This window comes from Thunnus albacares, chromosome 6 (assembly GCF_914725855.1).
Source record: "Thunnus albacares chromosome 6, fThuAlb1.1, whole genome shotgun sequence".
Taxonomy (NCBI): Eukaryota; Metazoa; Chordata; class Actinopteri; order Scombriformes; family Scombridae; genus Thunnus; species Thunnus albacares.
In genome coordinates, this window is record NC_058111.1 from 382,501 (window position 1) to 399,713 (window position 17,213).

Here is a 17,213-nt window from a genome sequence, read left to right on the forward strand (position 1 = left end):
GCTGCAGGACGAGACGTGTGTTGATCAGGCTTCATATCGCTCTTTAATTAACACTTTGCGTCAACACTGCTAAAAGAATGTGGTCACATGCGGCCCAGACCACCTCTGAATGTGGTCTGAGTGATCAGCTGTGTTTAGACCTGTATGTAGAGCTGTCCGCTGAACGAGGCCTCACTGAGTCCTTCTGAGAACCTCCGCCAGGCCAAAAAAATATGTTTAATGCCAAAATAAAGCCAAATATCTGTTCATTTGGAAATCAACAGCTGCGAAACGTGAGTCCACCTGTGTGTCGTTACCGGGGAAACAGCTGGTAGCGTAACTCCGTTAATACAGCAAAGGTAGCGTGAGTGAAGCAGCTGGGAGACAGCGAGCGGCAGGAAGTGGTCAGTCTGGCAGTGAATGTACAGACTACAGTGTGTCCGTTAATGTTCAGTACTGTACTCCATCACCCATGATGCTCTCTGTCTCCCCCGTCAGGCCCCGTGGCGGCGGCGGTCCCGGAGGCCCCAGGAAGCAGAAGGAGCTGCCATCAGAGCCTCCGTTCACGGCGTACGTTGGAAACCTGCCGTTCAACACAGTGCAGGGAGACATCGACATCATCTTCAAAGAGCTCAACATCCGCAGCGTCCGGCTCGTCAGAGACAAAGAGACAGACAAGTTCAAAGGTCAGGAGGGGGGGCGGGGGGGGGGCGGGGTGTCTGGTTTGGTCCCAGCAGGCTTCCGTAGTTTGAGTCTCAAAGCCCGGAAAGGTTATAGCAGCTGTTCTGGAGCTTTCAGTCGTCTCACGTGATCTTCATCAGCAGTTGTTTAGTTTGATCCTTTTATCTGCTGATGAAGATCATGTGATACGATCAAAAGCTCGGGAACAACTGCTCCATGGACATCGAGGCGACACTGTTGATGTAACAGCTTCATGTTGCGTCATGATGTCATCATTAATGCAAATAATCAATTAATGCAAGTAATCAAAGAAGAAGAAGACTTGACTCTTGGCTCGACGCTGTGACGGTGTTTATAAAAGACAGAATGAAGGTGCAGCTACAGATTTAACCTGATTGAACCCTGAACGTGTTGCTGCGTCCGATCAATCAGCTGATTGATCAACCATCTGGCAGGTAGGCCCGCCTCCCAGTCTGTCAGTCCAATCACTGCTTTTTAATAATAATGATAATAATAATAATAATAATAATAATAATGACTATTTATTCAGCACTTTTCAAAGCTGCCAGCAGCGATGATCAGGCAGTTTGATTGGCTGCCCAGCCGTAACGAGCAGGTTAACGAGCGCTGACATCATCACAGCAGAGCAGGAAATGACTTGATTATTTTGAAAGTAACGTTAACTCACATTTATGTTGTTTCTTTTTTTTTTTTACAGTACTGTGTTTCATAGTTTCAATGCTTTATATAGTTTTTATTTATCACTGAGCTTCAAACAAAGTCCAGTAAAGAGAAAATAAAGTTTATGTGTTATTCCTCCCTTGTAGACCACAAACACTGATTCAGTCTATGAATGTCTTCTGCACAGTCTACAGTAAACCTTCTCAGCTGCAGATCCTCTCTGCTGTCCCGAGTCTTTGACTGGAATTATCTCCATATCTGCCCACTCAAACCAGTTAACCTTCCAAAGTCCCAGCCTGTCATATAAACATGATACAGCAATCGCATGTAGGTGATAACTACTATTTCCTGTGTCCACTATGTGGCGCTAGAGGACACCTACTAATTATATCAAGTTGCTGTGTGTCATATAAGTTTCATGTAAATCAGATGTTTGTCACATAAGGCTGACTTCCTGTTGTCAGTAGGTGGCGCTATTGATACGTAGATGTGTTCAGACCTGAACTCATATGAGAAGTCTGGTCGCATCAACTTCCTGTTTAATGTTGGATCACAGATGTTACTGTGCTCTCTGCTGGTCTACAGTCTGCTGGTCTCTGCAGTCTGCTGGTCTCTGCTGGTCTGCAGGTCTCTGCTGGTCTGCAGTCTGCTGGTCTGCAGTCTGCTGGTCTGCAGTCTGCTGGTCTCTGCTGGTCTGCAGTCTGCTGGTCTGCTGGTCTGCAGTCTGCTGGTCTCTGCTGGTCTCTGCTGGTCTGCTGGTCTGCAGTCTGCTGGTCTACAGTCTGCTGGTCTGCAGTCTGCTGGTCTCTGCTGGTCTCTGCTGGTCTGTAAACACATCGTGTCCTGTGTGTTTTCGTCTCTTCCAGGTTTTTGTTATGTCGAGTTTGAAGATTTGGAATCTCTAAAAGAAGCTTTGGCGTACGACGGCGCTGTGAGTATCTGATCGATAGTTTCTGTCCTGCAGGCTGACACTGTCTGCAGCAGTTCCTAACCTGACCTCTGACCCCTGCAGTTGCTAGGTGAAAGGTCACTGAGGGTGGACATCGCAGAGGGACGAAGGCAAGAGCGAGGAGGAGGCGGCGGCTTCGGCTTCAGGAAAGACGACGGTAGAGGTACGAACATGAAAACCGCCAGGTAACAGGAAGTAGGTCCCTGAGGTGGTGTTGAGTCTAACAGTGTGTTGGTGTGTTGGTGTCTGTCGCTGTAGTGTTACTGAGCTTCTCTCTGATGTTTGAATCTTCAGCTGCTTCCTTCCTGTCGTCTCTCCTCCTCGTCTCTCTGCAGTGAGACCACCTGAATGTAAACCTGCTCCGTCTGAAGTGTTTCTGCTATAAAACTCGAGCTTCCGACACTGGTTTGAGTCTAAATTAAGGGGGCCTGTTATGCTCATTCCCAGCTCTGTTTTTATTCTGTGACTCCACTAGAGGTCCCCTTTAAAGAGCTGTAGTCCTCCTGAGTCCCCGAGCGCTGCTTCCTCTCTGGACCACGAGTCCGTCGGGTTCAGGAGTTCTGCAAAGTGCTCCGGCAGTAAAAACCTGGAGAAGTCTGGGAGGAAACAGTCTCACCACAGGGTCCGTTATAGCAGCTGTTCTGGAGCTTTCAGTCGTCTCATGTGATCTTCATCAGGAAACTGAGATGCCCAGCTGTTTAGTTTGACCTGTTTGTTTTAAGAGTGAATTTTGAACCCCAAAGTGAACAAGAGGTCCTTTTAGTGACAACTGCATCTGCTGATGAAGCTCATGAGATATGATCAAAAGCTCAGATTTAAGATGAGCTCAAGGTCCATGTATCAGCTGTTCCTAACAGCTCGTTGACTTCATGATGTCATTGTTAATGCGAATAAATAATGGATTCTGCTTTGTTTACGTCCGTGTTTACTGTTTTCTGCAGGAAGGTGCACTGGTATAACACGATGTAAACAAAGCAGGATTTAAAATAAACGAGTTTTAGTGAGAAACACTGAATGTGAACAGACGAGTTTAAAGACTCTTCATGTGGACTCAAAGTTCAGCTTGTTGACTTGGAGGAGGACGACTCTTCGTCTTTCACACTTCATCCTTTCATCATGTCATCCTCACCTGCACACCCCTTTTCTTTTCCTGAAACTGGTCCAGACAGACAGGTGACAGGTGAGATGTGGTGAGCAGAGGCCTGTTGCACCAGCGATGTGAAGCGTAGATTAACTTCCTAATTTAAATCTTAAGTTAAATTGAATGAATGAAAGAATGTCCTAAAAATGAACCATTAGATTCCTCCAATTACACAGTAAATAATCCATTATGAGCTTAAAACATCCTAGACACCAACTAACAACCACCTAGCAACACCATAGCAACCACCCAGAACAATAAAGGCTGATATAACCCAAATCAGTTCTGTTTCTATTACACGGACATGTTGACATGTTTGTGTCATGGTCACATGTTCTGGGCTGCACAGACTGATACATTTACACCACACAGACCCCATGAGGTTAATAACCTAGGAATTAAGGAAGTTATTCCTTATCAACCGTTGCCGCAGCAGAAGGTTTACAGAGACGGGAGACACTAATGGTGGAACAGCAGGAACATTTTTTAACTATTTATGGGAGAACATTGTTCGATGACAGACTGCATCCTTTTGATATCTCTGATGATGCTGAGAGGTTTAGTTGTAGCTCTTTAGTGGCTGTGACATTGCAGAAATATGTGGATGAATTTGCTGTTCTCCTGGAGCAACAGAACACAGTTCTCTACAAGTTCTTCCAGAGTTCCTCCAATAAACTGGGAACTCCTCTAGGAATGTAACGCTACGTGTATTCATCCTGAACCGTCGGGTACAAGATGTTTGTTGCTGTAAGTCTTCAACTATAAATACATTTGATTTCCATCATGGTCGGACAGCATGTTGTAAGAACCAGTTCTGAACGACCATAAATCAGCAAAAAACAGCAGTTAGCAGGTGTCCCGACTCCCTGCAGAAACAGAGAGGTTGTTTTCCTTTTACACTGCGACAACTAAACTGTGTCAGTAATAGTTTCCACTGCATCACAACTAAACTGTGTCAGTAATAGTTTCCACTGTAACAACTAAACTGTGTCAGAAATAGTTTCCACTGTAACAACTAAACTGTGTCAGTAATAGTTTCCACTGCATCACAACTAAACTGTCAGTAATAGTTTCCACTGCAACAACTAAACTGTGTCAGTAATAGTTTCCACTGTAACAACTAAACTGTGTCAGTAATAGTTTCCACTGTAACAACTAAACTGTGTCAGTAATAGTTTCCACTGCGACAACTAAACTGTGTCAGTAATAGTTTCCACTGCATCAACTAAACTGTGTCAGTAATAGTTTCCACTGCATCAACTAAACTGTGTCAGTAATAGTTTCCACTGCAACAACTAAACTGTGTCAGTAATAGTTTCCACTGCATCAACTAAACTGTGTCAGTAATAGTTTCCACTGTAACAACTAAACTGTGTCAGTAATAGTTTCCACTGCATCAACTAAACTGTGTCAGTAATAGTTTCCACTGTAACAACTAAACTGTGTCAGTGATAGTTTCCACTGCAGCACAACTAAACTGTCAGTAATAGTTTCCACTGCATCAACTAAACTGTGTCAGTAATAGTTTCCACTGCATCAACTAAACTGTGTCAGTAATAGTTTCCACTGTAACAACTAAACTGTGTCAGTGATAGTTTCCACTGCAGCACAACTAAACTGTCAGTAATAGTTTCCACTGCATCAACTAAACTGTGTCAGTAATAGTTTCCACTGTAACAACTAAACTGTGTCAGTAATAGTTTCCACTGCATCAACTAAACTGTGTCAGTAATAGTTTCCACTGCAGCACAACTAAACTGTCAGTAATAGTTTCCACTGCATCAACTAAACTGTGTCAGTGATAGTTTCCACTGCAGCACAACTAAACTGTCAGTAATAGTTTCCACTGCATCAACTAAACTGTGTCAGTAATAGTTTCCACTGCATCAACTAAACTGTGTCAGTAATAGTTTCCACTGCAACACAACTAAACTGTGTCAGTAATAGTTTCCACTGTAACAACTAAACTGTCAGTAAGTTTCCACTGTAACAACTAAACTGTCAGTAATAGTTTCCACTGTAACAACTAAACTGTCAGTAATAGTTTCCACTGCATCACAACTAAACTGTGTCAGTAATAGTTTCCACTGCATCACAACTAAACTGTGTCAGTAATAGTTTCCACTGCATCAACTAAACTGTGTCAGTAATAGTTTCCACTGCATCAACTAAACTGTCAGTAATAGTTTCCACTGCATCACAACTAAACTGTGTCAGTAATAGTTTCCACTGCATCAACTAAACTGTGTCAGTAATAGTTTCCACTGCAGCAACTAAACTGTGTCAGTAATAGTTTCCACTGCAACAACTAAACTGTGTCAGTAGTAGTTTCCACTGCATCAACTAAACTGTGTCAGTAATAGTTTCCACTGCAACAACTAAACTGTGTCAGTAATAGTTTCCACTGCATCAACTAAACTGTGTCAGTAATAGTTTCCACTGTAACAACTAAACTGTGTCAGTGATAGTTTCCACTGCAGCACAACTAAACTGTCAGTAATAGTTTCCACTGCATCAACTAAACTGTGTCAGTAATAGTTTCCACTGCATCAACTAAACTGTGTCAGTAATAGTTTCCACTGCAACACAACTAAACTGTGTCAGTAATAGTTTCCACTGTAACAACTAAACTGTGTCAGTAATAGTTTCCACTGCATCAACTAAACTGTGTCAGTGATAGTTTCCACTGCAGCACAACTAAACTGTCAGTAATAGTTTCCACTGCATCAACTAAACTGTGTCAGTGATAGTTTCCACTGCATCACAACTAAACTGTCAGTAATAGTTTCCACTGCAGCAACTAAACTGTGTCAGTAATAGTTTCCACTGCATCACAACTAAACTGTGTCAGTAATAGTTTCCACTGCATCAACTAAACTGTGTCAGTAATAGTTTCCACTGCATCACAACTAAACTGTCAGTAATAGTTTCCACTGCATCAACTAAACTGTGTCAGTAATAGTTTCCACTGCATCACAACTAAACTGTGTCAGTAATAGTTTCCACTGCATCAACTAAACTGTGTCAGTAATAGTTTCCACTGCATCACAACTAAACTGTCAGTAATAGTTTCCACTGCAGCAACTAAACTGTGTCAGTAATAGTTTCCACTGCATCACAACTAAACTGTGTCAGTAATAGTTTCCACTGCATCACAACTAAACTGTGTCAGTAATAGTTTCCACTGCAGCAACTAAACTGTGTCAGTAATAGTTTCCACTGCATCACAACTAAACTGTGTCAGTAATAGTTTCCACTGCATCAACTAAACTGTGTCAGTAATAGTTTCCACTGCATCAACTAAACTGTCAGTAATAGTTTCCACTGCATCACAACTAAACTGTGTCAGTAATAGTTTCCACTGCATCAACTAAACTGTGTCAGTAATAGTTTCCACTGCATCAACTAAACTGCCAGTAATAGTTTCCACTGTAACAACTAAACTGTCAGTAATAGTTTCCACTGCATCAACTAAACTGCCAGTAATAGTTTCCACTGCAACAAAACTAAACTGTGTCAGTAATAGTTTCCACTGCATCACAACTAAACTGTGTCAGTAATAGTTTCCACTGCATCAACTAAACTGCCAGTAATAGTTTCCACTGTAACAACTAAACTGTCAGTAATAGTTTCCACTGCATCAACTAAACTGCCAGTAATAGTTTCCACTGCAACACAACTAAACTGTGTCAGTAATAGTTTCCACTGCATCAACTAAACTGTGTCAGTAATAGTTTCCACTGCATCAACTAAACTGTGTCAGTAATAGTTTCCACTGCATCACAACTAAACTGTGTCAGTAATAGTTTCCACTGTAACAACTAAACTGCCAGTAATAGTTTCCACTGCAACACAACTAAACTGTGTCAGTAATAGTTTCCACTGCATCAACTAAACTGCCAGTAATAGTTTCCACTGCAACACAACTAAACTGTGTCAGTAATAGTTTCCACTGCATCAACTAAACTGCCAGTAATAGTTTCCACTGCATCAACTAAACTGTGTCAGTAATAGTTTCCACTGCATCACAACTAAACTGTGTCAGTAATAGTTTCCACTGCATCAACTAACCTGCCAGTAATAGTTTCCACTGCAACACAACTAAACTGTGTCAGTAATAGTTTACACTGCATCAACTAAACTGCCAGTAATAGTTTCCACTGCATCAACTAAACTGTGTCAGTAATAGTTTCCACTGCATCACAACTAAACTGTGTCAGTAATAGTTTCCACTGCAGCACAACTAAACTGTCAGTAATAGTTTCCACTGCATCAACTAAACTGTCAGTAATAGTTTCCACTGCATCAACTAAACTGTGTCAGTAATAATTTCCACTGCATCAACTAAACTGTCAGTAATAGTTTCCACTGCATCAACTAAACTGTGTCAGTAATAGTTTCCACTGCAACACAACTAAACTGTCAGTAATAGTTTCCACTGCATCACAACTAAACTGTGTCAGTAATAGTTTCCACTGCATCACAACTAAACTGTCAGTAATAGTTTCCACTGCAACACAACTAAACTGTGTCAGTAATAGTTTCCACTGCATCAACTAAACTGTGCCACTGTGACGTCGTTCTGGATTCTTTCGGGTTATTTTACAGGTTAGTTTTATATCTTTGGTTAAATGCATCAGATGGTGCAACAGGCTGCAGGTCTGGAGATAAAACAGTAAAGTTTAATCTTTGTCAGGGAGCTTCAGTGTCACTGCTTCTTCTCTCTAACGTCTCCTCTCTGATTGGCTGATGGACAACTAACAAGCTCCACCTCTTCAGCGCTGTCCTTCCAGCTCCTTCCAGAAGGAGGTGCCGTCACCTCCTCCTCCTCTCCTCTCTCTCTCTCCTCTCCTCCCTGTGTTAAACTCCCCCTGTCCTCTGCAGGACGAGGAGGTGCTCGAGGAGCTCCCAGAGGAGGAGGAGGACGTGACTACCGTGACGACTACGACCAGCAAGGAGGAGGTGCGGTCAGAGAGTTCAGCAGCTCAGGTTGGACAGCAGCAGATCCCAGCCAACCAATCGGAACGCTGCTGGGTTGCAGTCAATCAGATGGCAGGAAAACGTTCCTAAACCTAAGCTAATAAACGTTAAACCTGACCTGAACTATGCTACACAAACACCTGGATTAACTCAAACTAATCTCAACTACACTTCAGTTACACAGTAAAGCAAACTAGAAACGTTTAAAGACCCAATGACGTCTTCGTTAGTTACTACACAGCTACTCATGCTAGCGAAGTGGAAGCTAGCAAGCAGCTAATGTTGTAAAGTCAGCTTATATCAGCGGGCCACGCCTCCTGGATGTCGGTAACCAATTATAGGAAAACGGAAGGTTGACAATCGTTTCATCTTGATCAGAGGAATCAATCAAAATAATTTAAATATTTTAATAAGCAGAGCGCAAAAATATATGAAACCTGTGAAACTGAGATTGATGTCGAGCATGTGAAGTGAGTCCACATGTTATATTTATCAATTTCAGGTAAATTTGTCAGTTATTAAGTGAAATTAAAGTATTTAGATCTGTTCAGAAAAGAGACAGAAAAACCCAGAAGATCAACCTGTAAACACCTGATAATCATATCAATATATACGCTGATTTGATGTAGATTTTGTGTTTGTCGCTGGAACCAGTTATACGCTGAAGAATAAAATAAGTGTGCAGGATTATAGTCATTCAGCTTTTGCATCTCGGGTGCAAACACACAGAACTATGCTAAGCTAGCTACGAGACTACAGCGGTGGCAGATGGACGGACTAAATTAACCTACAACAGACTAATGTGTGGTAGTTTCAGCTAAATGACTCAAAACAAAGTTTGATTTAGTCGCGTTTTAATCGTGCAATCCATGAATTTGTCGTTTAGTTGCATAATTCATAAATTTAAATGATAAACCGCTTTGCTAAACTTCAGTTCCAGTCGCTTCCTGCGTCCTGTAGGTGGCGCTTCCTGTTTCCAGAGTAGCTAGCAGCTAGCATAGTCTAGCAGCTAAATGTACAAACAAGTGGAACAGGCAGTGTTGACCTTTGACCCCCAGAGTTAGACACCCCGGCAGAGTTTGACTCCGCCTCCTGAAGCTGCTGGACCACGTCCCTTTTTTCCCATCATGCCTTGCACCTCAACCATCTCATGCTCATTGGTCACCTTATAGGTTCGGGACGCTGCGGGACACCCGAGGGCGTCTGTCAGCTGACCCGCCGTCTGTCTCTCCGTCTCTGTCTCTGCAGGTTTTAGAGATGACGACTACATGGGGGGGCGGAGTCGAGGCGGCGGCAGTCGCCCTGGCGACAGAAGGGGGGGAGGCGGAGGCGGAGGAATGGGTCGCTTCAGAGATGGGCCACCTCGCGGAGGAACGACAGACTTCAGAGAACCGTCGGAAGGTGAGACGACTTCCTGTCTGTCTGTCAGACTTCCTGTCTGTCCGTCAGACTTCCCGTCTGTCTGTCTGACTTCCTGTCCGTCTGTCAGACTTCCCGTCTGACTGTCAGACTTCCTGTCTGTCTGTCAGACTTCCCGTCTGTCTGTCAGACTTCCTGTCTGACTGTCAGACTTCCCGTCTGTCTGTCAGACTTCCCGTCTGACTGTCAGACTTCCCGTCTGTCTGTCAGACTTCCCGTCTGTCTGTCAGACTTCCCGTCTGTCTGTCAGACTTCCCGTCTGTCTGTCAGACTTCCCGTCTGTCCGTCAGACTTCCCGTCTGTCTGTCAGACTTCCCGTCTGTCCGTCAGACTTCCCGTCTGTCTGTCAGACTTCCCGTCTGTCCGTCAGACTTCCCGTCTGTCCGTCAGACTTCCCGTCTGTCCGTCAGACTTCCTGTCTGTCCGTCAGACTTCCTGTCTGTCTGTCAGACTTCCTGTCTGTCTGTCAGAGCCTGAAACTGTTTTTTTAGTTGCATAACGTTGTTAAGTTGAATAATTCATAAATAAGTTTTAATTAATTAAGTTATGTAGTCGCGTGAATCATTTATCATGTTATTCATAAATTTGTCATTTATTCATTAAATAAAGATTTTTAGTTGTTTAATTTATATCATGAAATGAGGTCAGTGACGACCTCAGCTGTTTGTTTGTGTTTGCAGAGGAGCGTGCAGGTTGTTTATTTGTTTGTTTGTTTGTGTTTGTGTTTGCAGAGGAGCGTGCAGGTTGTTTATTTGTTTGTTTGTTTGTGTTTGTGTTTGCAGAGGAGCGTGCAGGTTGTTTATTTGTTTGTTTGTTTGTGTTTGTGTTTGCAGAGGAGCGTGCAGGTTGTTTATTTGTTTGTTTGTTTGTGTTTGTGTTTGCAGAGGAGCGTGCACAGCGGCCTCGCCTGCAGCTGAAGCCTCGGACCGTCTCTGAGCCGCTCAACCAGGTCGCAAACCCAAACTCCGCCATCTTCGGCGGAGCTAAACCACGAGAGGAGGTGATTTCCAGAGAAAAACCATAAAGACTGAAGGCCGCGAGGGCCGGGGGGGGGGGGGGGGTGGGGGGGAGGGGGGGGACACGACAGTGAACGAATAGAGAACTTTAACTTAACAAGGAAAAACAAAAAGAAAGAAAGAAAGAAACGCCACAGTTAGCATTCCTTCCTGACAGACAGACAGCGAGCGGACGCCACCCTCCTCTTCTTCTTCTTCTTCTTCTTCTTCTTCTTCTTCTTCTTCTTCTTCTTCCTGTTTGAGTTCAGTTTGAGCAGAATATTTATTCTGAGACGGAATAAAGCCGAAACACTCTGATGAATAATAAACCTGTAAACACAAACACAACGAGCAGCTTGTGAATGCATGTCTCTGCCCCGCCCCCTCACCTCCACCTCAGCTTGCTGTGACGTCATACCTGCTAGCCCCGCCCCCTCCCTTCACCGCCAGGTCAAAGGCCACCTGCCAGTCACTCTCCAGAAAGAATCCCAGAGGTTCAACCTCTAAATCCCCTTTTTTTGTATTTTGTAGTCGTTCAGCAGAAGCCCCGCCCCCTCACCCTGATTGGTCAGGTCTGAGGAGAACGTGTTTGTTTTTTCTTGTCACTCGTTGCCATGGTGACTCCTCAATCATATTTTTCATATTTAATTAAAGCACGGAATGCTGAAACTGAGTGGGCGGGGTTTCATAGGCTCCGCCCCCCACCCGTCCAGGTGAAGCGGTCGTGTCTGGACGGTAACCTCAGATTTGACACTTCTGCAAATTGTCATTATTGTTATGAAATAATGACGTTTCTATGGTGACGACGCTGCGGTTGAAGGGAAAGTCGTGTTTTTTTTTTGCAGCGGTGTTGTGCAACGTTCTTGTTGACAGTCGGCGTGTTCCTGCAGCAGGTTTGGCTAACGCTACGCGCCGTACCGCTAAACATATTTTAGCCACGTAAACACAATCTATCCGTGTAAGTCTGCTGTATTTACTCTGCCGTCAGACAGCTTCCTGTGTTACTCCACAGATCAGACTGTGCTGTTGCAGCATGTGAACGAAGACTGATTTGAATGTTTTTAGGCGGCTAAAATGCGGCGCGTCGGCAGCGGTGCAGTGTTGAGCTTCCAGGCTACCGCAGGTAAAACGCCGGCTGTGAACAACAGACGACCGCACTGCAACAAATACAGACTGGTCCTTTAAGGTCCTTCCAGGTCGGCCGGGGGAAGATCATGTTTGGGTTAAAATGATCACTCTTGATCTTTCTCAAATCTGGGGTTACCATCTAGACACGGCCGTGTGAAGCCTCTGCAGTCGACCAATCAGAGCAGAGGGAAAACTGGTGCTGCGTTCACTGTCTGTTTGGCAAAAACCCAAAGACTGTAATGCTGCATTCAAGTCCTGTCAGGAAAACAGTGAAAAACAGATGAAACATTTGAATTAGTCCCACGCCGCCTGAACGCAGCGCAGGTTGAACAGCGACGCCTGGGCCACGCCGCCTACCTTTACCTGTGCGTGACGGCTACCTCGCCGAACTGCCGCGGCTCGCACGTGTGTGCGGTGTCCACACGGAGCGGCGTCTGTCTACGCTGAGTTTGACGAACGTTTCATCATCCCTGACGAGCGTCTCAAAGTGAAGAGTCGTAAACAGGAAGCAGTCGTGTGATGTTTGTTTACCGCCGTTCAGAGCGAGAGACTCAACGTGATATATTCAGTCTGTTAGCGTGCCGCATCTCCACTAACGTACACGCCGAGCCAGTTTTCCACGACACCGTCTCGTTAACGAAGTGATTCTGTCCACAGAACGCTGCAGGGCTTTTAATTTGAAATGGATACAGGAAGTGTTTGTAAGGGACAACAGTGTTAGCATCTGATGTGCTGTTAGCTTACAGCAGGTCACAATTAAAACATATTAAACAGCACAACAAGAAACAATATGGAGCAAAAAACAAACACGATACGAAGTTACACACAGAAGCACATCACACACACACGTCAGCTAGAGATGACAGATGTCCGCCGGACACATGAAAGCAGCCGGTGGTCACAGAGCTGCAGCTGAAAAGGTTCAGTTGAGTCTCTTATAGAGGATTTTATAGAGTTCACATAACGGAGGAGGAGCCAAACCATGTAAAACTTTATACACGAGGCTTTTTTAAACGTATTTCTTCAGTATCCGACAGTGATGATGCAGCATCAGCTTTTTATCCAGAGTTTTTAAGGTTTGTGTATATCAGGACTCTAGAGGTCCCCCGACATGTGACGTATAGACCGGGACCCCATCTGCATCCACACACACGCTTTCTAACGTGTCTAAAGTTTGACTAGTTGTACTTTATGGTTTTTACCATTTTTTTTTAACATGTTTCTTAAAATGAACATTTGGATCCAATATCTTCTCTCCATCGCAGCTGTTAGCTTAGCAGCTGTTAGCTTAGCAGCTGTTAGCTTAGCAGCTGCTAACTCAGCTGTTTCTGCATGTGTGAACACAACAGAGTCATCTGCATACGTCAGTAATATACAGGCTCAGTAACACTGACCTCGAGGTTTCCTCCTCAGACTCGACAACCATCGTCCCAAAACAAAGTCGTTGTTTGTTTTCAATCTAAAATTGCTCGTTAAACTTCCGTTAAGACGTGACGACCGGCCGTTCACAGTTACTCTAACATACAGCGCTCGTTAGATACTCAGGTGACTGAATAACGCTGCATATGAACATTTTAGTGACGGTTTGTAGAGACGGCTGTTACTGACCGCTTACCCAGAATGCAACATGTGTGCTGCCCGCAGGTCGATGGATTCACCTTCTCTGAACTGAAATTAGAACAAAGATGCAACGAAACGAAACACTGAAAAAGTTCCGTAATGAATGTAAAGATATAAACATGCAGCGTTAATGAGTAACTAACGTCTCTACGTCGTACGCTAGAGCCGCTGTACGACCGTTAATATGTCATCGTTTAGATTCCCAACATGTGGTCAGTTTATCCAGATAACTTACTGTAAATGGTCCCAGTTTGTACTGGGAGCGTCACGGTTCAGTTCTAAATCCTGCACACGTCCGAAGAATAAAAAAACGTTTTAAAGGTGACGCAGCGTAGCTTAGCGGTAGCCTGCGGCTGGTTAACTCTGAGACAACATGGCCGCCGCCGCCGCCGCCGCAGTCGGAGATGATGGAGAAGCAACAGGATCCTCCTGCTGCCCTGAAGTTTCCCAGTCTGTAGCTAACGTTCCCGCCGTAGTGATGAAGATAACCAGCTACGAGCTCATCTTCACCTCAGCGAGCTGAACCAGTAACTCTGCTGTTGTTGGAAAGTCTCCTCCTGACAACTGGGAACAGTTTGTTCCCAGTTGACTGAAATAAAGAATTAAAGTTTGACCTTATGGCTCAAAAAACAATATGGCGGCTGTATCACACTCGCGCCTCGCAGGCTGAACAGGAAGCGAGAGGTTCCGCAGCGTGCGTGCGTGCGTGTGCTGCTCGGGTAGGCGGCGTGGTCCAGGCTCGAGCTCCTCTGATTGGTTGCTTGGGGGGCTGATCTCACGGATTATAACCGGATTCAGCAGCGGAGGCGGAGCCCCGTTCTCAGTGGCGCATGAAGCCAAAAAAAAGCCACTTCAGCTGTGAGGAAATGACCCGGATGAATGCGTACTGAGCATGCTCCGTGACCCGGAAGTCTCTCCAGCGGCCAGTTCAGCCGTCGCTCACGGTAACGGAGATGAAATGATTCACCGTCATTGCATCCGGAGGCTCGGCTGATCTGACATGTGACGCAGAGTGTTCGTCCAATCAGATTTAACAGCGAGACGTCATCCACACTGAAGGCTTTCTCTGATTGGTCCTTTGATCCACACTGAAAACTTTCTCTAAACTGAAAGCTCAGGGAGGAAAAAAGGCAAATTTCCTTTAAACTTTGTTTCTTTCTTCTATTGTTATCGATCTTCTTTTTTTTTTTTTACTCCGTTCAGTCAGCGAAGACGCGACTAAACGTCCAGACGGGGGCGCCAACGCGGCCCTTTAATCCTTACTTTAATTTTCTTTTTTCTTGTATTTTCCTCATTTCTCTCTGAATTCTCACTTTTATTCCTCCATTCTTCCCGTTTTTCATCCTTTTTTCTCGGACGAAGGCAGTTTGCTGGCTGTCGGTGGCGCTGACGAGCAAACAGAACAGAATAAACTCACGAGAGGAAAGACAGAGAGGAAGAAGAGGGAACAAATTAAAAATGGGGGGAAAGAAAAGATTAAAAATGTTTTTCTTCGTGTTATTGTTAATTTCATTTTTCCCTTTTTCTTCACCTCTTTCTGTTTTCCATCTCCTCCCTTTTTAATCTCCCTCCATCTGTCTTCGATTGCAGCTCTGACTCATTTAAACCACCAACAGCTGACCAGATGGTGGCGCTAACACGCCGCCTCTCCAACAGAAAAGAAGAAAATTAAAGGTTTTTGTGCCGTTTGTTGTTTCAGTGTGGATCATGTGGAAGCCGACTCCCAAGAAAATGTTGTAAAATTGATGAAAAGTCCAAATAAATGTTGTACGATGATGTTCACGTTTTGGCTTTTAATGGAAACAAACTTAAACCTTCATCTTGTATTTTTCCCGGTTGGAACCAGCTGCCGTAGGACAGACCTGGACACCCAACAGTCCGGATCGGGTCTCAGTGTGGATCGGGTCTCGGTTGGGGGATCGGGTCTCGGTGGGGATCGGGTCTGGGTCTGTAGAGGTTCAGGACTTGTCTGTCGGTGGTTTTTTTTGGTTCTCAGTCCGCGTCGCTTCCAGAATGTTTGTCGCTAAAAAGCAGTTTATTAGTTTTTCCGGACATTAAATGGAGAAACGGTTTCTTACTGTATAATAGAATAAAAACAGCTGTTTGACATTTTTGTTCTTTTCCCTTCACTGTTTATGGCAATAAAACTGTATCATCGTACATCCAGAATGTGTTTAATTTCAGGGTGGGGGGGTCGATTCCCGGGTCTGATTTTTATTTTTTCTTCCAAATGAAAGAAGAATAAAGAATAAAGCTCGTTCTGTTCGGCCTGGACTCTGTGTGTGTTCATCTCCTAATCAATATCAACATTACTATCAATCAATATATTATTGTCTCCATGAATTGATTAGTTATTAGGTGGGAAATGTCCATCAGCTTTGTTACGATGTGAAGACGAAAGAAGCTGAAACAAAATGAATCGATTTAAAACCTGCAACTGGTTCATTAATCAATCAGTCGATCAAAAGAAAACTGATTCAATTAATCTGCAACTATTCTGATAATCAATTCATCATGTGATTGATTGTTAATCTGATTCCACATATAAAGTCTGAAGCTGCAACGATTCTTTTCATGATCAGTTATTTTCTGGATTCATTGATCAGTCGTTCGGTCCATAAAACGCCGATCAATGTTTCCGCTGAAACAGAATTATTGATTATCAACAGCGATTAATGTTCTTGATGAATCGTTGCAGCTTTCAGCAGGTTTAACATGAACTTCTTCATTAAAGCAGTTTAACAGTCACATGTTCCAACAGTTTAATCAATAATCACTGTTAATGTCATTAATCTGATATCAGCTGATCAACAGCAGCTGGACGTCCGTCAGTTCTTGTTCATTCGTCCAGTAAAAAGCTTCCAGTTCTGGAATATTCACTCACAGCTCTTCAAAGATCTACAGACTGGTTTCCAGTAATGTCCATGCTGGGTTTACTGGGTTTGGAGGAATGTTGAGGATCATCATCTTCGTCTCAGCTTCAGTGTTTCTACAGACGCTGAGATGTTTGCAGGTATTCAGTGAATCTGTTCTTCCTCCATGTGTTTCCTGTTCCTGATCACATGATGGATCCTCCATGTTTAACAGCTGGCCAGATGTTGATGGATCCTCCATGTTTAACAGCTGGCCAGATGTTGATGGATCCTCCATGTTTAACAGCTGGCCAGATGTTGATGGATCCTCCATGTTTAACAGCTGGCCAGATGTTGATGGATCCTCCATGTTTAACAGCTGGCCAGATGTTGATGGATCCTCCATGTTTAACAGCTGGCCAGATGTTGATGGATCCTCCTCCATGTTTAACAGCTGGTCAGATGTTGATGGATCCTCCTCCATGTTTAACAGCTGGCCAGATGTTGATGGATCCTACATGTTTAACAGCTGGCCAGATGTTGATGGATCCTACATGTTTAACAGCTGGCCAGATGTTGATGGATCCTCCTCCATGTTTAACAGCTGGCCAGATGTTGATGGATCCTCCATGTTTAACAGCTGGCCAGATGTTTGTGTCCTGAACCTCCAGGCTTCTGTAGATGTTTCAGCTCTGACGGTGGATCTTCTGAGGATGCAGGTTTTCTTCTACTGGCTCTTGCAGGTTTTCTGCAGATAAATGTGGTTTTGATTCGTTTTTCTGACCAGA

General features: G+C 44.1%; 1 protein-coding gene across 2 annotated transcripts in view; it reads left to right on the forward strand.

Moving 5' to 3' along the window:
* eif4h (eukaryotic translation initiation factor 4h) overlaps nt 1-15,733 on the forward strand; it is a 20,624-nt gene extending 4,891 nt beyond the window's left edge. The window contains exons 2-8 of one of the 2 annotated variants that reach the window (XM_044353471.1): nt 478-665; nt 2,208-2,272; nt 2,354-2,453; nt 8,316-8,393; nt 9,660-9,812; nt 10,715-10,830; nt 15,164-15,733. In XM_044353471.1, the coding sequence (XP_044209406.1) occupies nt 478-665; nt 2,208-2,272; nt 2,354-2,453; nt 8,316-8,393; nt 9,660-9,812; nt 10,715-10,830; nt 15,164-15,169 (706 nt within the window). In that variant the 3' untranslated portion in view covers nt 15,170-15,733. The remainder of the gene's footprint in view (nt 1-477; nt 666-2,207; nt 2,273-2,353; nt 2,454-8,315; nt 8,394-9,659; nt 9,813-10,714; nt 10,831-15,163) is intronic. The other variant, XM_044353472.1, reaches the window with a different exon arrangement.
* Nucleotides 15,734-17,213: the final 1,480 nt, after the last annotated feature.